At 39.4% G+C, this 22,530-nt stretch overlaps 1 protein-coding gene across 1 annotated transcript in view; it reads right to left on the reverse strand.

Moving 5' to 3' along the window:
- The window catches only part of LOC109478428, a 24,863-nt gene extending 3,924 nt beyond the window's left edge, over positions 1-20,939 (reverse strand). Inside the window, exons 1-24 of the mRNA XM_019779959.1 lie at positions 20,917-20,939; positions 16,689-16,969; positions 16,376-16,476; positions 15,560-15,710; positions 14,847-14,895; positions 14,204-14,534; positions 13,920-14,032; positions 13,405-13,696; positions 12,822-13,064; positions 11,837-12,050; positions 11,328-11,627; positions 11,043-11,218; positions 10,721-10,916; positions 10,023-10,169; positions 9,722-9,920; positions 9,182-9,340; positions 8,373-8,471; positions 7,895-8,038; positions 5,768-5,941; positions 3,746-3,978; positions 3,441-3,564; positions 2,933-3,111; positions 1,949-2,021; positions 1,206-1,492 (exon numbers count right to left, since the gene is read on the reverse strand). Of these exons, the coding sequence (XP_019635518.1) occupies positions 1,206-1,492; positions 1,949-2,021; positions 2,933-3,111; positions 3,441-3,564; positions 3,746-3,978; positions 5,768-5,941; positions 7,895-8,038; positions 8,373-8,471; positions 9,182-9,340; positions 9,722-9,920; positions 10,023-10,169; positions 10,721-10,916; positions 11,043-11,218; positions 11,328-11,627; positions 11,837-12,050; positions 12,822-13,064; positions 13,405-13,696; positions 13,920-14,032; positions 14,204-14,534; positions 14,847-14,895; positions 15,560-15,710; positions 16,376-16,476; positions 16,689-16,928 (4,224 nt within the window). The 5' untranslated portion in view covers positions 16,929-16,969; positions 20,917-20,939. The remainder of the gene's footprint in view (positions 1-1,205; positions 1,493-1,948; positions 2,022-2,932; positions 3,112-3,440; positions 3,565-3,745; positions 3,979-5,767; positions 5,942-7,894; positions 8,039-8,372; positions 8,472-9,181; positions 9,341-9,721; positions 9,921-10,022; positions 10,170-10,720; positions 10,917-11,042; positions 11,219-11,327; positions 11,628-11,836; positions 12,051-12,821; positions 13,065-13,404; positions 13,697-13,919; positions 14,033-14,203; positions 14,535-14,846; positions 14,896-15,559; positions 15,711-16,375; positions 16,477-16,688; positions 16,970-20,916) is intronic.
- Positions 20,940-22,530: the final 1,591 nt, after the last annotated feature.

A 22,530-nucleotide genomic window follows, 5' to 3' on the forward strand; every position in this document is an offset into this window, starting at 1 on the left:
AAATATGTATGACGTCATTTTATGACGTCACCGGTGTTGCTATGGGCAACATAAGACTTAGTATACCCTAATATTCTGTCAAAAACACTTTTGTTAAAGTTATGTTGTATACCATTTAGTTTTCAGGGAAAAGCCTATCTAGACGGTTTTGGCCAATAAAATCACATTAATGACGTCATAAAGATGTCATATTACGTCATAATGACAAAAAATTGTAGATATGATAAATTTTTACTACTACACCATCCTCTGAAAATTTGGTAGTCATACGACATACCGTTAGCGAGTTCTGAGGGGGGGGGTCAAAAGAGCCCCCCCCCCGGTCAAATCTTGCTCAAAAAAGCCCGGTCTAGATAGGGTTAATGGCAGAGGGATCAATGTAAATGAATGGACAATTTCTGTGCACAAAATTAAAACTATAACCCAAGAAAAAGAGTCTACATTAGCCTGGGTGCCATCCTCTGTCGTTTTCGCCTACTCCCTAATGTCGCTGGCTACCACGGAGTCCGGACTTGCTGACATACTAACGGCAAGAGCACCCTCCCCTCAAAAATGGGCTTAGACGAGTAAGACCTATCAGCACACTTCAAAATCTAAACGAATATGCAGATTGAAGCCGTTAGTATGTCAGCAAGCCCAGACACCGTGGTAGCCAGCGACATTAGGGAGCGGGGAAAAGGACGGAGGGTGGCACCCAGGCTAATGTAGACTCTTTTTCTTGGGTTATAGTTTTAATTTTGTGCACACATCAAACTATCGATTGATCAATAGTTTGTGCTTATAAACCTGCATTTCCCCTCTGGTCTCTCAGTCACTGACGAAAGCTAGTGGATACTAGCTGAAACGTCTGACGTTTTCAAAAGCATATCCAGTTGCTTGAGTAACTGCTTTTTGGCGTATCGTATTACCTGGATGTCTAACCTTCATCGACGTAAACGACACTTTACTTTTGCCCAATTTAGGAGGCACAAAATATCTATTCTTTAGCACCAGTAATCATTTCTTTTTTTTAAAGATTTTTTAAAAGGATTTTTCGTAATCGTTTGACCGTAATGTATGACAGATAAAAAAGTAGAACCTCTTTGTTTGGTAGAACAAATAAATTGGCTATGTGTTATGCACCCTACTCCAATTATAATACGCTACCATAAGGCCAATGGAAAACAAAAATAAAAAGAACCGCATTTTTACATGGTGACGCCAACCAACGAATTGACATGTTTTGTCGCAGAGCTCTGTGGGGGTATCGCGGCGCTCCATGGAGGAGCTCTGCAGAACTGAGGACTGCACGAGCAAGCTCCATGGAGGAGCTCTGCAGAACTGAGGACTGCACGAGCAAGCTCCATGGAGGAGCTCTGCAGAACTGAGGACTGCACGAGCAAGCTCCATGGAGGAGCTCTGCAGAACTGAGGACTGCACGAGCAAGCTCCATGGAGGAGCTCTGCAGAACTGAGGGTTGCACGAGCAAGCTCCATGGAGGAGCTCTGCAGAACTGAGGGTTGCACGAGCAAGCTCCATGCAGGAGCTCTGCACTGGTCACTAGACAACCTCGTGCCCAGCGCAGAATTATTACTTTCCTCGCGATTTTTACAGGTTCTAGGTTCTGGAGTTTAATTTTAAATTTTTTCTCAAAAATTAGAAAAGGGACTTACGAAATGCCGCATTGCACATGAATGTCATTGATAACAGCTGTTAGAATGAGATGTATGCTGAATGCCCTAGCCGCCTATGTTAATAAAAATCTCGTGAAGCTCCGTCAAAACTTTCACATTGAAGCTTATTCAATGAGAGCCTCTTTATATTTACTGTGTTTATATTTTGTTAGTTTAATACATTGTGATTCTAAAGGACAACGCATCGAGCATTTATGATTTGGGCACGTAGGTCGCTGAAAAATGCATTTTAGTAAGATGCAACTTTGGACTCTTAATTGAAGCGCTTTACTGACCGTGTATAAGGTATATTTTCCCTCCCACAGGGTCGCAGGTCGCACAATATCCACCACACCTGGCAGAGGCAATCTGCAGAACAATTGTGTCAGATGTATCATAAAATAACAGTATATTTTATAGATTATAAAAAAAAGTTTAAAAACTGACTGGGCATGTATTTACAAAGTAATGGTATTTTTCACATTCTGCAACGCCCAAAACTTTGCAATTTGTCTTAACCACATCCTAATCGATCATGGTTTTCGAGATTCGCTCTTTTTTACATATTACATGCTCCGCAAATAAGATTTTTGTTGCTGTCAAAGAGGTTATACTTGGGGTAGCGTTTGGCGTGGATGTTTGCGAATCGGCACGGCACCTCAACAAGATATAAATAAAAAAGCTATTAGATTCTGGGCGGCTTGAGGCTTTGCTTCGAACAGCAAATCTTTTGATTTTAACATCTCGCGTTCTATACAAGGTACCTCAAAGGTATATGACAAAACTTTAACAAAAAAGTGCATCAAAATTACATTTTTAGTACTATATTTACAATATCTCAATACATATTTAAAAATAGTTGAAAAGATAAAGTTTAAAACATTTCATGAAAATTAAAAAAAACAACACTAAAAGTGGATGGTATGGTGAAAGAAATGTTCAATAACACCTTTTAATGTACCATCTCACCATTTATCTGCAAATCATGCTCAATTTGGAAATAAAACCTAAAGAAATACTGTATTAACCGAAATACTGAATTTTGCTAAACGGGCAAGAGGCAGATTGAAGTTACCTCAATAATATGGTGATTGTTTGGATAGGTAACATTTCTTTAATTTATAATCATAATAAGTAATAATTTTCAATGATTTGGCACATATAAATCCGTAGACTTAACTAACTTCTAGGCTTGAAGAATGGATATTGCCTTAAATTTAAATTAAATGCAAGATGTGCAGCACAGTTAACAACTAAGTCGTTATGAAGAAGAGACAAACCTTTCCATCATCGGACTTTGTCATGTCAGAGATTTGCAGATTTTCTGGCCAGTGTTCGTTTAACTTCCATTCGACGTTTGCCAGTTTGAGTTTTGTCCCAGTCAGATTCACCTTAAACTTTCCCTTAGCACATCCCTGTAATGCTGAATAGCAGTCTCCAGCGTGTCCGAATTTTATATCTCGCCCATCTGTCAATAAATACAATCATTTTAAAAGGAAAGCAAATCGAAAACTTTTAAGTTTTCCCCATACAGCGTGGGGCAAGTTTACCTAGTAAAAGATTATTAGGTTGCATGCTGCCAGTTAAACAAACTGTAGAGATTATTGTAGAGAATTCTTGTTTGTTGACCTTCAATATTCGCTTACTTTTCGCCATTCTATAGTGCAGACATTTCTTTTTTTTGGGGGGAGACTTACTTTTTACCCGGTTTCTAGACAGCAGTGCTACATAGAGGTTCGGTATCAACTCGGCAGATATAGAAGAAATGTTCTCGTCATGTAAAGTAACCAAACTTGTACGCACCAGTAGTCCGTGCAAAGGTGTAGTCATCTCGAATAACCTCGATCCTGGACTTATCAAACTTGATTCTTAGCTTGCTAAACTTCGTAGTTCCTGCATAGTCATAGTCCCTCTAAATAATAGAATCATAAAGAAAATTACACTGTCTTGAAATTGAACTTGATTACACAATGCATCAATGAGTTTGTTTGAAGAGTTTGTTGGGTTGATTCTAAGGCACAATTTAGCTATTTTCAAACATAAAAGACAGTAAAATCATTAATTTAATATTGCTGTCAACAGTGTTAACTTACCGTTGTTAATCCATTGCATTGTTTTGCAGTCAGAAGTCTATAAGGATAGACATGGGCAAAGTTCTCATTAGGACCCGATGGTAGGGACAAGAACTCCTTTGGGTTCCCTGATGCCATGTTGTAACAATAGATGCGGAGGGATACATCCTTGTTCGTTGGAAATGGGCGAAATGTGTACTCTCCGTCCGAGGCTCGCGGTAGTAGGGACTTCACATCAGAGCACGAGTCAATGCCTGGAAAAATGAGTTTGACAGATCGGTTAAAAGGAAAAAAAAAGGTTTCATAGCTGGTGTCTATCCGTGCAACAATGACACAAATTCTTTGAAAAGCAGAGAATCTTATCCGGTTGGCATTATTATGTCCCACATATCATCAGAAAACATAAATAAAACTATAATTAAATAATATGATGCTAATCCCCATTGTTAATTACCGGGGGTTTGTAGCTGACAATGACCTACAAAGGACAAGTATATGCACTGGAAAGGACGATATTTGCTCGGGAGCAAAAACCGAACCGAACGAAAAGAACCATAACTTTCGGCTGCGAACACATTTGCAAACGGTGACACTATGGGTGAGAAAACAGCTGTTTCTAATCAACAACAAAACAGCTGCTCGTTATCTACATGTGATATTCGTGACAGACCGAGGATAATCCGTGCTGCACGGTTTTGGAGTTTCTGGAGGTTGTCAGAGAGAGATTTCCCACAGTTGGCCCTTACAGTGTCGCAGTACTCAATCTTTGGGAGAACCATACAATTAAACAGCATAGAAAGTGTCTTAGGCGGTAGAATGGGTACTAGACGTTTTAACACTCCTAGCCTAGAGGACACTGCATTGCATAGCTTGTTAATATGTATGCTCCATGTGAGACAGGGATCAAGCCAAACACCCAAATACTTGAAACATGAAACTACCTCCAAATACGTTCCGGAAAGAGTAAGATTTAGTTGTTCGCTATGTAGACGTAGCCTTCTCACAGTGCCAAAAAGCATTGCCTTGCATTTCCGGACATTAAGTGTCAGTCTGTTTGCATCCAGCCACCTCTCAATATTGCGGAGATCCGCATTCAAGGCTCTGTTTATATCAGTAACTGATTTCGATGCAAAGAAAATTGCTGTATCATCCGCATAGATTACTATTTGTCCTTGGCTTATGTAGTTTGGCATATCATTTATGAATATAATGAACAACAATGGTCCCAGAACGGAACCTTGTGGGACCCCTTCAGTTATCCCTAGGCAATCACTAGTGGTACCGTCTATAACTGTTATCTGGCACCTGTTTGACAGGTATGACTGAAACCACAACAATTCATTGTCTTGGATGCCTGAAGGAATCTGCCTGAAGGAACCTCCTACCCCTGATGCAAAACAACGCTTTATAGTCTCAGCACACAATATTTATTTATTGGTGAACCCCGTAGTCAAAAGTATTCCGGGCACAGCGTAGGGAGGCGCAGTACTTAATAACGCTGCCAGGATTCTTTGGCGCAGGATAGCGAGGTGAAGACTGTGCTGGATTGTAGAGGAATATTAATGCATTGGGTTTGTTTGGTCGGGGTCGATTTGCGCCTAGATCCTGTTACGACCTAGTACTGTGTGTGGGCTGCAGTTCACATGACCCCCACAAAGTGTCGTTTTTTAGGGGAAAATGAGCTGGCAGACTTAAGCTGATTTCCACATACATGTATTTTGTAGGTAGCACCCTAAACCCGTGCATATTAATTTTCTGTAATTTGTGCACCCTACTATATATTTTACAGCATAAGCATGCCATGCCTACATATAAACGACGTATAAAATTTAATGCCGATAAAACAAAGGGGCCGATAAAACAAAAGGAACCTGCAAACTCGAAAAACCAACTGACCACAGTACTCCTGTAGGATGGATACCTCACGGAATAACAACTGCTATTCTTTAACATATCATATTCACAATTGTTATGTTGTAATGTTAATTATGACGTCTACTATGAAGCTAGTTTGTTATTCCATATATATCAAGTTCCCCTTACCTTGACAGGACTCCGCTCCCGGAGCGCTGCTGAACTCCCCTGCTGCACACGGCACGCACATTGTCCTGTCGTCGTTACTGGCCGTTCCCGCTGGACAGATGTCTTCCCGCTCGTCCCCCAGCTTACATTCATGGCCGGGACGACATGGGAGGCAGGTGAAGGCATTTTTATCATCTGTAAAATGAAAAAAATATACCACTTAGTGGCACTTAGGCCATGTTAATTTGATTATATGGATGACATCCGCGCGCGCATGAATTTTCGGCCGTTTCCAAAAAAAACAAAAACAAATTTCAACCATACTGTAAATCGTACAAAACAGTTGCAAAATGAGCAAAAATATACCATACAAGTTACAAAAAAAATAATAAAAACTATACCAATGTCGTAGAATGCCAAAATCAAACGAAAAAAGACGAAATTGTAAAGAAATGAACTTGAAGACTAGATTAGTCGCCAAACCATATTCTGTGCCATTTGTTCACCCTCATGACCACGTAGATTTCATAATGAAAAGAACTTTTTTTTTGCAAAACTTTTTTTTATTCGCACGCGCGCATCGGTTTTGGGGCTCCCGGAGGATGTCATCCATATAATCAAATCAACATGGCCTTACAAAAAATAGAAATCTCCATTCATTTATTATTGTAGTAACATCCTGCACAATAAGGCTTTACCGTCTGTAATTTTGTTAGTAAAATTCACCTATTATATTCACATTTCTACCTTTTGAATCATAATAAATAACACCTACCTATCACAGCATTGGAGTTACCTTTGGCAGGGCAATTTTACTTTTGCAACAGAAGAATAACCAAAGGAAGGCTAGCAATCAAAAAAAGTTATTGTCAATCTGAAGGATTTTTATTGTTTGTTGTCTTCAAGAGTGTGTATAATTGCCAGGGTTAGCTGCCCGCAGTGGTCTCGTGTCCGTGTCAGGAAGGGAAGTTCTTGTGCCCAGATCAGTGTGTGTCGTTTTAGAAAAACCCGGAAGTAGAATTTAATATAGGATGATTGGCCCTTCGCCTATGGAACCACTCATTTTTTCGCTATGTACGGAAAGGTCAGCGTATGGCGAATTCGACTTATGCAACACTTGCGCTAGATAACGAACTTTGTTCTAAAAATCAAATATATCTGCAACATATAAAAAAATTCTGCCCGTTCAGCCATTTAATCAATAGATAGAGCATGGTTTAAGGCCGACTACGTGGATTTAGAACTGCCCCACCTACCAAGGGGATTTCATGTCTCCCGAGGCCGAAAGGCCGAGGTTGACCTAAAATCCCAAAGCTAGAACTAGACTGGGCAGTTCTAAATTCACGTAGTCAGACTCAAACTGTGCTCTATCTAACTTAGATAACTTCAAGGTCTCCAAAGTTAATCAACTTCCTCTCCTAGTACCTGATTTTGCTTTGTAAATCTTTGTTTAGTGTCACTTATTGTCTCATTTCAGTCTGCCTGATTGACAACAACAAGGTTGTCAATCAGGCCACATAGACAGCCAAACAACTCCGAGAAGAATCTGTCTGCTCCCATTCTCCTGGGCATAAAGCTTGACACTGCCTTTTTTCCATGGATACAAAAGTGGGCGTCTACAATTAATTCACTTAGTTAGAGCACGGCCGTTCCCCCAGAGATGGACTAATTCCGGCTCACTGTTTGGCTGAGATGGTTGGTCAGTTATTAGTACACCTCTACCCCAAGGGAGAATGGGAGGCACTAATTAGGCTAAGGAGGCTACTATGTGGATATAATTACTAGAAATACAGGATCCCTATTTCAGCATGAAAGTTCATCTGAGTTGGTAAATTACATTATGAAGAAGTTAAACTGTTATCCAACTCAAAATTTGACTCACCGGAATTTTCGACTGAATCACTCACTGACCCAAATGCCGTGATTTTTCCCACGTGTCAAACACTCAACACTCACGCAACACTCAGCAAAGGGTCAAAGGTTGTCTGAAGTCGATATCACACCGTCCCGGTTGAGCGATGGTTGAAGTGCCCTTTTTGCTAAGGGGACCTAGCAGTTCTCTATTAAGTAAAAGAGGCGATTGTTTCAAAATCATTATCATCACTAACGTAGTAGAAGAATGCCTTTATGTATGTAAACATGACAAACCTCTAACTGCTTTCTGCCCAGGTCTACATCCTTTCACACAACGTCTCCTATTCTTATACTTGCAGGTGTCACAGTCGTCTGTAGCGGGTCCTGAGCAGATCCTTTTTCCTTCATTTGTCACGTCTTTACAGAAGCTGCTGCACTCTGCAAACGTAGACATGTGCGTCCGCATTAACTATTGACAAACATAAAAATTTTAGAAATTGAGGCAACCTGTAATATGTTAACTCTAGGGGAACGATAATTATTAGAAAATCTTCGACAGATTTGATTTGATTTGATTGATCTACGGTAGATTCTGGTCTCATGTAACGAGCTTTCGTGAACAAGCAATGAAATCACTATGGCCAATTTCTAAGAATGTGACATAATTTATCAACATTTGACAAAATCCATTGGCATTGCAATTAAGATGTGCATAAATAGCTTTTATGGTTAAAAATATTATCATAATTATATAATTCATTTCTGAACATACTTTTGCACACGGTAATGTTGTCAACAAAGTGTGTCAGAGGGCACTCCGTTACGCATGTCACAACACCACCAGGGCGGGTTTCGTCCATCCTCTTAATGCCTGGAAAGTGACAAAGAAAAATACACAAGGAATTTGTAATTTAGTACAACGCGAACTTCATATGTTTTATTTTCTTAGGACATCCAAATGTTCTTGGCTTGGCTTCGTATCCGAAGATTTCAGGGGCCCTTCTTTCTCCTACTGCACGCCCGCTGGTGGCTGACAAATGTAACAAAAACGATGTTTTATAGTAATCTTTAAGTGACAAGGCTCTAAGATGCAATAAGAGTTGTGTATTTGCTAAAACACATACATCCGTTAACGTTTATGCTTGTTATATCTTTCGTTTGAACCTACACAGAATCGTTATTTGAAGTAGAGAAAGCAAAATAGTTTAAGACCAAAAGGGCTAAACGTTCTAGGCAACACTAAGTAAATTGGAAGGGGCTTACCCAAATTTTCGGCCGACTTTCACGGATTGCTATTGCAGCTTCCGGGACGTGACGTCGGAAACACGTCGGAGAAAAGCTGCAAGCACGCATTTTCGACGTCACGTCTCGGAAGCTGCAATATGGTCCAATCCGTAAACAAGGCTGACGGAGTTGACCTAAAATTTGGGTAAGTTCCAATTTACTTAGTGTTGGATAGAACGTTTAGCCCCTTTGGTCATAATGAAGTCTACCAAGTTAAACACTGAAGAACCAAAATCGTTTTTATATCAGCAAACCATATCAAACTCCTAAACACAAAGTTGCGTGCGAATTACTTACATGAGCATGTTTTTGTAGCATTGTCAGACTTCATGTGCTGCGGACACTGCGCGACGCATTCGAAATCACCAGTCTGTCCCTCTCTGTAGGGGTAGGTCACCTTCAGATGTTTACAGGCGATGCAGTCAGTTGGGGAGTTGGATCCACTTGTGCGGCATCCTGTGTATAGATAGAATGAAAAGATAGAAATACTTCATTTAATTAATCGTAGGGTCGTTTGGCGTAGTGACAAAGTGCTAGACTCGGAACCAAGAGGTCCCGGGTTGTAGTCCTGACATGCCATCGATCATGTCATCGATCTTGATCATCGATGCCATCAACAGGATTTATGATGTCAAAATTTCAAAACATAGGAAACTTGTTTTGGAGGCCCGCCTTGTTTCTTTTTCGCCCTCTTGCATTAGTTTTGGAGTCTACGGAGGATGTCATCCATAAAATTTATTTGGTGTGGCCTTATCTTAAATGACACATCAGCACGGCTTTCGTTGTATTGATGATCTCTATGTTATCTGGGAAAATAGGTAAACTAGGTAGCCTCACCTTCACACTCGGGGTGACATTTTTGTTTACAGTCCCCGTTGATCCTCTCCGTCCCTTCCCGGCAGATGAATTCCTTTGCCGGCTTGTCCAGCAGTGACAGTCCCATCACCTTGACAGGAGACTCCCCACTGCCGAAGGAGTAGTACCGCAGGGACGCCACCTCGTTGAAAGTAAAACTCAACCAGACATGGGGACGCTCCTATGTTTTTTTAGTAAAAAGAGAATGTGAATGATTTTTTTCCAAAAATGAGCCTTAATGTGATTGCACAAATCCCAAAGTTACTGAACTATATATACACACCTCGTTGTCAGGCGTCTTGCCGTATTGGACGACTGTTTTCTTCTCGTCCACATCTTCAGTCACACAGACAAAGTACGACTGGTACAGGGTTGCCGAACCCAGACCGCCAGCGTTGTCAACCAGCTGGGTTTTTTGTAGCCGCATGGCCTAGAGGTATGTTTTAAACTTACCGTTAGAACCATTACACATAGCCGCGCCCAGCGGTATCTTTAGTCAACTTAGTTTATACTATATTATTCTATCAAATTACGATTAATATCAAAGTTCAGGAATTGCGTCTACATCAGGTACAACGCTGCCAATAGTTGCAAGAAAAGCTTCATGGTGATATCTTAGCCCGAAACAGGATACCTTGGGTCCACATGGACCCTAACACTATGTATTCTGTACATAGTGACAGATTAATCAGTCTGGGAAGGTGTACTGTTGATGGTCAAACCAATGGCATCTCCATTACTTTCTGCACCATTAAATTTTGAGCGAGATGTCTAATGACCATACTGATCTCACATATCTCACCTTTTAGTGCATTTAGAAAAAGCCATGGCATTCAAACAAAAACATGGTAGTGAGTGTTCCTAGAGAAGGATAAATAATATGTCCTGATTGGTATAAAACACATTGTGTGTAAAACATGCCGGTTTAGGGTACCTCAAGCTTACGTGACAAGTCAGAATACTATAGCAGATCGTGCATACCTTATACAGTGCCACTCCCTCGGGTGTGATCTGTACATATATCCAGGTCTCGTAGTTCTGCGGGATGCTGGCAAACACAACAAAGATGTCGCCCTCTGATGCTGCAGTGAAGTGGATACACTTTCCTCCATCGGTCGGATCAAAGCGATGCGCGTTGGACCATTGGATGGAACACGGTACATCTCCCACTGTGTCACTGCAAAACAAGGACCAAAAACTTTACATTCATCTTAAATTTAAGTACCTCTTTTAAATATTACAAAATACCTTTTTTAGGTAACTACATCCCGTGTTGATTGTAATCGGTACTAAGTTTACTTACCTTTTCTGGCTTAAGTGGTTGAGTAGTTGTTTGTACTCGGCTCTGGCGACCTCACGATTGCTTACCCAGTCTGGTAAGTCTGTCAGTAGTTTAGCTGAGGCTTTAAAGTCGTTCTCCGTCACCGTGAAGACACCTGTTCCCTCATCATACGTCATGACAAGCCCCTGAACGCTGACCTGCGGAATAGTCATATAATAAATCAACACATGTGAAATTCAAGTTTGTAAAATTTTCGTAAATATGTTTGTGTAAAGAAATAAAATATGATGTTCTAATGTTGTTAACCTTTTTCGCCTGGACGTCCTCGCTTCCCCCGTTTTTATAGCCATCATACAGATGGGGCACAAACCCTTTCCTGGTGGAGAACCACTTGTGACGGAAGAACTTCAGCGTCACCACGTCTTGAGCCCGAAGAATCCCTGGGATGTCGTACGGCATGTCAAACACGACCATAAACTCTTGTCCTCCGGTCATGTCTTCCCATGTGGGCACGCCGGTGTTGTCTTCCTGAAGGAACGCCAACATGGCGGTTTCACAGCCTGCCTCTCCAGCGGGCAGGAGGAAGTCTGAACTCAGGATACGACCCTGCAGGTAAAACAAGCTTGTTGAGTAATATTCTGATATTTTAGATTCTGATTATCACTGGACTGGAATTTAAAGGCCAATAAAGCTGTAGAATCGTTGACCCTTCAATATTACAGAGATCGGTGCAGTTGCAATAAAGCACTTGTCTAGAAAATGAAATTGACTTCACTTAAATTAGGCAATGTTAGAACTACAAATACCCTCCTTACCTCTTCCAGATACACTGTAACAGCACGTTGAAGCGCCAGCCTCCTCTTGGTCATGCTGTCCTCAAGGGCTTTACGGTCTTTAAAATTACAATAACGGATCTCAGTGACCGTCACCGTTTTAGTCCCATTCTTAGTTCCCTTCTCACCAACATCTGGTTTTGTTGTCTTTTGTGTGTAATATTTTCTCCCAGTTCCCACTTCCGTCTTTAAATTCCTAGAATAATAATTAAAAAAAATCGGCAATGTATTACGGTTACGTTTAACTCTCAATCCACCGTAAGTTTTTACAACCAATCTTACCGTATGGGGTCAAAACAGACCTTATAATGTTTTGAACGTACATAGCTTTTTGTTAGTATTTTGTGATTTTTATGTATCTGTCGTTTCGTTAATCTATGAGAGATAAGTTGGCATAATCAGGAGTAAATAATTTATCCTAATTATTATAATTTCAGCACCTGAAACAAGTCGCATTCACGCAGCCATGTCACTGACCTTTGACCCCAAGCCCATAGGCAACTACGCCTAGGGTCATTTTTTTTAGTTTTCTGATTCAATATTTTTAGGTTCTTCTGTAGTCATGTGTTTAGTAAATTAATGGCAGCAGACCCCCCCCCCCTACCAAAAAAAAAACGTCAAAAGTTACGGCACATAGCTATATACACCTGGGTTCAGTTTTGACCGCATAATGTGGTTTGATGGTTCAAGCGTAAACTGCGTAGATTACAAATCCAATCAAATAATCAAATTTAATTACATTAACTGTATGCATGAACTATCTACTTCGTGCGTGTATTAACGGAGCTATATAATTGTGAAATATCACTTGATGTACGACCTAGAAATCTACTTTACGACATCTAGTCTATTATAGTAACCTTTTTATTTACTAATAGATCATCTACTTCTTACTACTAATTATATCTACTTTTACTACAGGACGATTTAATTCAAAAATACTATATACATGATCGTATACTCGTACCTCTTACCAAGGCAGCCATAGTCCACATCTCCTGCAGGGAAGAGCGAGACGAAGGGGATGTTCAGTAGATCTGAGACCAGCCTCAACACAAAGGAGAAGGGTTTGGGGTAGTCGTTAATGGACTCTAACCAGTCCTTCAGCTCTGTTGTTAGGGCTGTCGTGTACATCTCCGTGATGGCAGCGGCGATCTTCTGGTCTCCGCCTTGAACCACCAGCTCCTCGTGACTGTACTCCTGTGATGATCTGAATGAAAGAGATAAAACAATAAGCTCATAACTCTGTGATTTTGTTCTGTAATATTATGATTTTAACAAAACCGCGTATCAGCTCTAAAACATTCCATTAAGTAAGGCATATTCATTTTCAATGAATAAAGAAGAACTCTCAAAGTGAATATGCACTAGTGTAAATGCAACTGAACATTGAAAGAAAGCAAGATCATTCTGTAAAATGATAATGACGATAACATTGTAGAAAGACTAATACAATTTCACAAATACAACAGAACCTTTATAACTGACAATAATCAAGTTGTACATGTATTAATAATGTTTATATTCCACTCTTTAATTAACAGACTTACGCTTGCTTCTCTTTCTGTCTGTTTGCCTGTGATGCAGAACCAGAAGCTGCATGTCCAGAAGACTGTTGTGATTCAGTCTTCGACTCTTGATCGTGAAACCAGCTACTGGACTTGGTCTGTGACGCCTGCGCTGCGAAGGTGCTAAGAGTCATCTTCCAGTCAGCCTCGGCTCTAGTCGCGAATTCAGACATCGACAGGTCCTGTGTAGCTTGTTTTGTTTTGATGATCTTCAGCTGGCCTCCAAATTTGGCTGACTTGATGTAGTGTGTTCCCCAGCGGATGTAGAAGTTTTCTGAAATTTCAGAGGTATATAACCGTTCTTGTTGCAGACAGCAGGAAACATTGTATGTCAGGATATTATTACCCTTTGTTGTATTCGAAGTAATGTACATTATTTCTATCTTCTACGTCTAGTAATTTCTTAATGTTTTTAGAGTGAGAGACAGTAATGTATCCGCCTTGGATAACGAACCGGATTGATTTGGTAAAGCTTAATAACATATTTTTCTACTTACGGAAAATAATTTCTGCACCGGGAGAGAAGTAGGACTCAGGCAGGAAAATGAAATCTCGTAGAAAGCCCACGTTTAACCGTTCCGGCGTCACGTCGTCCATGAAGATCTCATATCTAGGTAACACGGAACACAAGATAGTAGCAGGTCATTCATTTTTCAAACCCGAATATCCCTCATTTTGGCTATTGTGTACTGTCTGATACTATTCTGTACAGGAGAAAAGAAATATGCTATGTAATACCAGGGAATATTTGACCGGTAATAGAAGCAGCATCATTTATCACCTGAATATGTTTATTTCCAGCATGGCCATGAAAATTTGTGTCCGGTTCTCACTAAGCCGAGCGCTGGCAGAGGAGCTGGCACTAAAGCCTGATGATTGGATGGATGAGCCCCTCTGACTGGATTCTCCTCCTCCTACTGAGAAAATGAGTCCAAACGGTCCACCCCCTGCTCTGTGTCCAGAAGCCTTGTTGATCTCTTCCTGGAACATGGCCTTGGCAGAAGTGACGGCCGATTTCTCCGCAAGATATTTCCTGTATTCTTCAGTTGAACTAAAGGTGTAGGATTCTGCTTCTGTGTCGTATATGCCTTGCACTGTCATGGAATCGGGTACTTCGTTTTCGCCGTATCTGTTCAAAGTAAATGAAAATGAGTTACTGCGGTTCGCGTTGTATAAAGATTATAAAAATCCATAGAAGCCCGATAAGTGCAGATGTAGTGCTAGGTTTTGTACCATTACTTGATTGGTTTTAGGGATGTTCCGAATGCACAAACTTTTATCTGCAAACAGTGTTTTCTCTTTAAAATACAATACATTCATTACGTCATTAAATAATCACGTCGACACAGATATGTCTTACGTTTGCAGATTTTGGCAAGATCTCTGGATGACACTTTTCTTCCTAGATTCAGCCGAGTACACGCCTCTTCCGTCGAAGCCAACGCCGAGGTAGGTTGCGCCGTCAATTAGGTTCTGTACATTGCATGTATTAAAGTTATATGCATCAAACAGAATAAAGACGTTCATATGAACCTTTTTTTGTAAGAAGAAATGGAAACATTGATGAAATTTTAAGGAGAATAACCTGTATACACCTGTTTTAATGATATGGTCCGCCATCTTGGATTTTGGCCAATGACGTCATCGAATTAGCATAAATTATGCATTTTAATGATAAAATTTACATAAAACTATGTGGGATGTTATTTATATTAGAAACTTTTTGAAACTTGACATAAGACCCATAAAATTTTATGTTGAAACGAACATGACTAAATTTAGCAAAAAAATGCCTGTTAGAAACCCGTTGCCATGGCAACAAACAAAAAAATCATTATCTTATTCCACTGATACGGAATCGTTGCCAGCAATATTTTCGGAAAAGTCACAAAGTTTGGCCGTTCTAGCGCTAGCCTTTCAGACGCTATGTGACGTCAAATTTCGCGCGGACACTTTTAGCCCCCCCCCCCCCGTCTAGATAGGGTTAACTAAAAAGAATTTATAAAATGAAAATCCTTTCAGGAATCTACTTTTTCTATTTGCCAATTGATTTGTGTTTAGCGTGATCTATTAGCCTTAAACACACAGAGGAAGGTTACTCTACTACCATATCTGTATGTATTAAAAAAAAGGTTACCGGACAGCCTGTTCTTGGTATTTTGGCCTTCCAGCAGGGGTCTCCATTCTTATAGCCTGTCCCGAAACAGCCGTTCATCAGAACTGGTCCTAGTCCGGCTGGGTAGGTGTAGGCTGTTGCCTCTCCAGTGGAACTAACATTGTCTTCATCCCTTGTCATTTATAAAAAAAATCATTATATTTCGTCATCTAATGTTAAATGCGACACTAAAGAAAAAACGCCATCAGAATTTTAAACAAGATAATGTTGTGACCAAAAGGGCGAAGCTTTCTTTACAACACTAAGTAAATTGGGGACTTACCCAAATGTTCGACCAACTCCTTAAGCCTTGTTTTCGGAATTGACTCTTCTACTGCAGCTTCCGGGACGTGACGTCGAAAACGTGATTGCAGCGAAGGGTCGTACGTGTCAGATAACCTATATCGCCCCCGTCTCTGTTCAGTGTTGGACCGTTGATCCGAATGTACACAGTCCCCTTCACTCCTCTCGCAAAGAATTTGCTGCAATCACGTGTTTCTGACGTCACGTCCCGGAAGCTGCAGCAGAAGAGTCAATTCTGTAAACAAGGCTGGCGGAGTCGGTCGAAAATTTGGGTAAGTTTCAATGTACTTAGTGTTGGATAAAAAGCTTAGCCCTTTTGGTCATAATGAAGCACACCAACACAGATGAACTTTCATGCTAAGGTAATGTTGTGTATTTTTTTTCATTAATATACTATCGACTGGGAAGAAAATACTATTTTGATTTGTTATTGCAACAACATATTTTATCAACTAATGAAGTAAGGAATTGGGCATATAACAGATGTTAACCAACCCGTCATCCTTGTACTTGTACTTATGTCGGATCTCCCAGCCTGGTGGTGCATACATGTTACCCATCGTGGCCCCTGGCCTAGGAACAAGCTGGATGTCCGCCTAGTAAACAACAACAAATTTGAGACCCTTACGAATGGTCTTTGTACTTCTTTGTGCTAGTGTAATTTACACCATATGTTTATTTTACAACATTAGTTCATTTTACCTTAAGGTCTAAGGTAAGGTTTATTTTACAACATCTTAATGCTAAATTTATACCGTGTCTTTCTTTAACCAGAACTGTAACGTTTGTGTAAGTATCCCTAACCCACCTCCTCTACCGGCCGGTTCAAACCCGCTGCCAGCCCATTGGTGTCCTTTAGCAGTTCTTTGTACTCATCGTCGAACTTGTCCATCTGTTTCCCCAGGTAGTCCTGCAGACCGCTCACAACCTTCTCCTGGTGGTTCTCCACTACACCGTCCGCGATCCTGTCGCCAAGCTGGCTGACGACTTTTCCTCCTATTTCTTTCGCTGCTGCTGCCAGAAAGGCTGGAACTGCCCTTTTCGTCATTTTGTTGTCGACAGGAGAACTTTCTGCCCTGTGTTGGGATCCTACATATCAAAGGTAATGCAGCCATTTTACTGTTGGGATGTCTACAGGATTATTAACTTACAGATACTTTGTCACGTTCAAGATGACGTTGTTACTAATGTTACCTTTTGATTCTTCAAAATAGTTTTAAATTTGAATTTTAACGGGGGTGATAAGAAGGACTACATATGTCTTTTTCTGTACGTTCTTGAATGTGGAGCACTACTTTATTCATCAAATTATAGACTTTCTGTCTTTCTGTCTGTCTGTCTGTCTGTCTGTATGTGTTTTTGTGTTTCCGCATATTTGTTTTCAGCATAACTTCATAACACCTTTATGGGTTGTGATGATATTTGGCTTGCAGTAGGTCTTAGGAAAATTATTGCCAAATAAATTATTACGGTTACCATGGTAATCCGTTTTCAGCCCAAAAGGAATCAACTGTTGTAAGTTAAAGGTAGGTATCCTTGCCACAAGATTTCATTTTTTGAAACTGTATAGCCAAGCATATTCTCATTCATGTACAGGGGACCTACTGTCTGGAATAATTTGAACAAAACATTAAAGCTATGTCCAACTTTAAACACTTTTAAAACTCACGCCAAAGCTGATTTTATAAATAACCCCAAACTTCCCTAGGTCTGGTTAATATTCAAATCATATCCTTCTATACAGCGTTTTCATGTTACTCATTATATTGTTACCTCCATGAAAAATGGAGGTATTGTTTTGGGCGTGTCTGTCTGTCTGTCTGTCTGTCTGTCTGTGTTTCCGCAACTTTGTAGTCAGCATAACTTCAGAACGCCTTTATGGATTGTAATGATATTTGGTATGATGGTAGGTCTTGGAAAGACAAAGGTCAAGGTCAAGTATGGGCCTCCTGGTGGATGACCTTGGTACTGCAGCAGAACTTCCGGTTTTTGTATCTTTTGTCCTGAACAAGCTATGGTCTTGACTTTTTAGTGACTGATAGCTTAACCTGTCAGGAATAAGTGGTGTAAGTTTGGTCCGCCTAGCAGCTTGTTCTGGAACTGCAGGTTAGTTTCTAGTAAAAACTTTCAAAGCCAATAAGTCCAGATTGGAACAACGTATTTTCATCATTTTTGGTGTCAAGGTACCTGAGAAACAGTTGTACATGATTAAATGCAAATAATGCAAATAAGGACTTAATTTGCATAATTAATTAGGAAATTTTATAATTACAGTATTTCATATAATAGTACTACTATACATGTAATCTATTTAATCTGTGGCAAGCGGAACATTCACAGATACCAATTATGCAAATGGACACCTAATTTGCATAATTAATGTGAAAATTCTATGACTCCTTATTGGTGAATGATGGGAATCTTATACCTCGTTACATGTATAAGTTACTTAAAGGTTAGCACCACTATGCATATATTATGTTAACGTTGAGGTCATTTGCATAATTAATGAGGACATGCTGAAATGAAGTATGACAAAGCAAGCCCATATTTCATGGAGGTATGAGATCTCAGAACTCTTGTTTAATATATGTATTGACTAATTTAATGAGTTGTTATATTTTCATCTTCTTGTAACCAATCCTACTTATCTAGTTTGGCTCACCGTATTGTTTCATTACTTATGCTAAACTTTATTATTTGTTAAATCGATTCATTTTTTCATTGTACTTGTTTATTATCTTTTTATTACTTCATTTTTATTTACATTTCATTCAACAAACTGTAGAAATTGTAAAATCATAAAGGGGTGGACGTTAAATAAGCCATGGCGGCTTTTTTTCCTGCCCTTGTACATTTATTACCTCCATGAAAAATGGAGGTATTGTTTTTGGCGTGTCCGTCTGTATGTGTGTCTGTCTGTGTGTCTGTGTGTCTGTTTGTCTGTGTTTCCGCAACTTTGTAGGCGGCATAACTTCATAACGCCTTTATGGATTGTGATGATATTTGGTATGCTGATAAGTTTTAGGAAGACAAAGGTCAAGGTCAAATATGGGCCTCCTGGTGGATGACCTTGGTACTGCAGCAGAACTTCCGGCTTTTGTATCTTTTGTCCTGAACAAGCTATGGTCTTGACTTTTTAGTGACAGATAGCTTATCCTGTCAGGAATACGTGGCGTAAGTTTGGTCCCCCTAGCAGCTTGTTCTGGAGCTGCAGGTTAGGTTCTGGTAAAAACTTTTAAAGCCAATAAGTCCAGATTGGAACAACGTATTTTCATCATTTTTGGTGTGTATGTACTTAAAAGACAGTTGTACATGATTAAATGCAAGTTATGCAAATGCGGACTTAATTTGCATAATTAATGAGAAAATTCTATAATTACAGTGTTTCATATAATGGTACTGCTATACATGTAATCTATTTAATCTGTGGCAGGCGGAACATCAACAGATACCAATTATGCAAATGATGACCTAATTTGCATGATTAATGTGAAAATTCTGTAAATTCTTATTGGTGAATGATGGGAATTTTATACCTTGTAACATGTGTAAGTTACTTAAAGGTTTGCATCGCTATGCATATATTATGTTAATGTAGAGGCTATTTGCATAATTTATGAGGACAAAGTAAGCCCATATTTCATGGAAGTATGAGATCTCTAAACTCTTGTTTCTTTTGTATTATTTTGTAAATTTTTTCAATATGTATGTATGTGCTAAATGAAAATAAATAAATAAATAAAAAAGCTATTGATGCTTTTTTTACCTATAATGCTGTGGTTGCAATTTTTCCACAATGCAATTAATGGTTTATTCTTGGGGTCATTGTGGTCCTCCCTATGGAAAACCCAACATTTTTTTCAGACATAATGTATATAAATGTCTGAGCCATTACTGTACCAAAAATCAAACAATTCTATTTGCCTTCTAAGCGGCTATGTGTTGCTAAAAACGTTTCAAAAATGGATTTTTACAAAAATAGTTCATCTTTAAACGTGAACGCGCACTAAAAATCAATTCGAGTAAATCTTTAAATCTTTATATCATTTCCTTTGCTGAAATATGGATAATAAAATATGTTAGAGACAATGAAATATGTGTTATTTTCTGTGAGATACAGAAGGTAGATATTGTCTATTTTGGGCGAGACTAATACCTTCACAAGGTGAAAATTGGCCATTTTGAAAAATGCAACAAGTAACCAGTGGTCTAAAACTTTCCCATTTTTGCAGGTTTGGGCCAAGGCCCGACCACCTTACATAGTTTGAAAATTTTTTTGAGTTTGGCCACTTTTTTCTAGCCTGGTTACCAATCCTATTATAGCTGCCGAGTCGCACTGCCGATCTGCGGAGAGAATGTAGGACTCGTCAGCTATAATAGGTTTAGTAACGAGGCTACTTGTTTTGTGGGAGGAGCCTATAATGGTACAGTATTGTGTGCTATTTGCAAGAATTCTAGGAATCGTACAGGAACTTTGTCCACAGGCATGGAATGTCCACAGAAATGTCTCCCAGCTCTGTTTGTTGACATGCCCACATTCCTGGAAACCCTTGTCAAACCTGCCTGCCCCAATGCTCTACTTTCTCATCTGTGATCTCAGGGCTCGTTCACTATTCACTCAAATGAGGGGAGGGTGCCAAGGCTTCCTCAAAATCATGAAAGCGTGGCAGCGCCATGCAAACAATAACTCTAACAGCAATCACTGTCGCCATGGCAATGTATGTTTTCATTGCCAGTCATTTTTCTGATTTGCTTGGTATTTACGGCCATCTGCTCTTAATATTTGACAATAGAAATTATCTATAATTATATAAGGTGTTATTAATCTAAGAGAGAAAGTGTAATTTAATAAAAAAATAAAAAACTTTAATGTTTAAACCAAAAATAATGAAGACAGCCTGTCTAATCCCGTTCCCGTGGCAACACGAAAACTTCATTAACTTATCGAATTAATATCCTTAATTAATATGTTTTAGAAAACTCACCAAATTTTGCGTGTCAGCAACATCAGAAAGAGGGAATTCTGTACATACCCACTGCTATGGCCAGGATGATATCCAAGACCAGTGTTGTGGTCTTCATCTTTCTCTTTGTCTGGAAAATTCATTATATTTTAGTTAAAAATGACCACCAACAAAGTACACAAACGTCTACTAAATTAACTATGAAGGTCAACTAAAGAGTTGACTAAACGGAATGGCCGCATGGCCTCCGAGTTTACTCCATTTTCTCCGTGTGTTTTCTGTGTACGGAAATCGAGTTTTCTGATGCCAAGCGAACCTGGAAGTGGCGTTAGGTCAGGGGCCATCATGGCCTTGCAAAATTAGAGTGATTTCATCTTATGTCGCTTCGGGTGCCGCGCTGGGGAGAACTCTGTTGATTGTAGAGATACGATTGCCTCAAACTCAAAGATGTACTGCAAGTCGTACTGTAGGAAATCAGACTAATGTATATGTGACCATAATATGATAGTAATCGACTTCCAGTTTCTCAAAAACCAACCTTGTTGTCAAATTCAATTTTTTCAAGCTGCCCTGTCAAAACTTTATCAAAGTGTCTAAATGCTGATACTTGTGCGTATAAAATATCAACCTCACAACTAAATTACCTTGTGTAGTATGTGTGTCTAGAAATATGGCTTGTAGTTTTGGTGTCAATTTGGTGGTATAAAAACAGTATACCTGTGGACACATTTTGGTACGGTTAAAAACCAGCGCTGGATTCAAGAAAAAAAGAATGGCCACTGACGAGATGAATAAACTCAATTTGGCCCTTAAGCCACAGCAAGTATTTATATAATAACTAATTATTTCCATTCAAAAATGTTATTCGAATGCTCGCGTCATAAATTACAAGCACATACACGAAATGGAATCTGTTGAAATAAGTGTGTAGTCAGCACATAACGGTTTTTATTTGTTTACGATTTAACTAGGGTCTTAAGGTTCCCAGGGGTTGCCTTTTATCAGATGGTTGAATCGACATGGCTTACTTAAAAATATACTTGGTGCAACGGAAGACACAAAAGTATAAACAAAATATAAACACTTCTGATGTACGATAGGCACATCTAAAACATATACATGGCATGCTGTTGATATAGGATAAATATATACATGTATGCTATACCTGTCATCATTTTATTGTGGTCTAAAACTTTCCCATTTTTGCAGGTTTGGGCCAAGGCCTGACCACCCCACAAAGTTTGAGAAAATGTTTGAGTTTGGCCACTTTTTTTCTAGCCTGGTTACTAATCCTATTATAGCTGCCGAGTCGCACTATTTTCGGAGAATGTAGGACTCGTCAGCTATAATAGGTTTGGTAACAAGGCTACTTGTTTTAAGGCCTAGTTAAAAACATACTTCGTGCAACGGAAAACACAAAAGTATAAACAAAATATAAATACTTGTCATGTACGATAGGCACATCTAAAACATATACATGGCATGCTGTTGATATAGGATAAATATATACATGTATGCTATACTTCTCATCATTTTGTTGTTCTGTACATTTTGAAAAATACTAGCTAGTTTGAAATTAAATTTTATTAGAATGCCGTCGGTAATAAAGTAAACTAAGGTACCACGTATGTTACATAAACTTCGGTATGCCTAAATACCTCAACCGACCTCAACCGGCCGCGT

This window comes from Branchiostoma belcheri, unplaced genomic scaffold, assembly GCF_001625305.1.
Source record: "Branchiostoma belcheri isolate BF01 breed outbred unplaced genomic scaffold, Haploidv18h27 scaffold44, whole genome shotgun sequence".
Taxonomy (NCBI): Eukaryota; Metazoa; Chordata; class Leptocardii; order Amphioxiformes; family Branchiostomatidae; genus Branchiostoma; species Branchiostoma belcheri.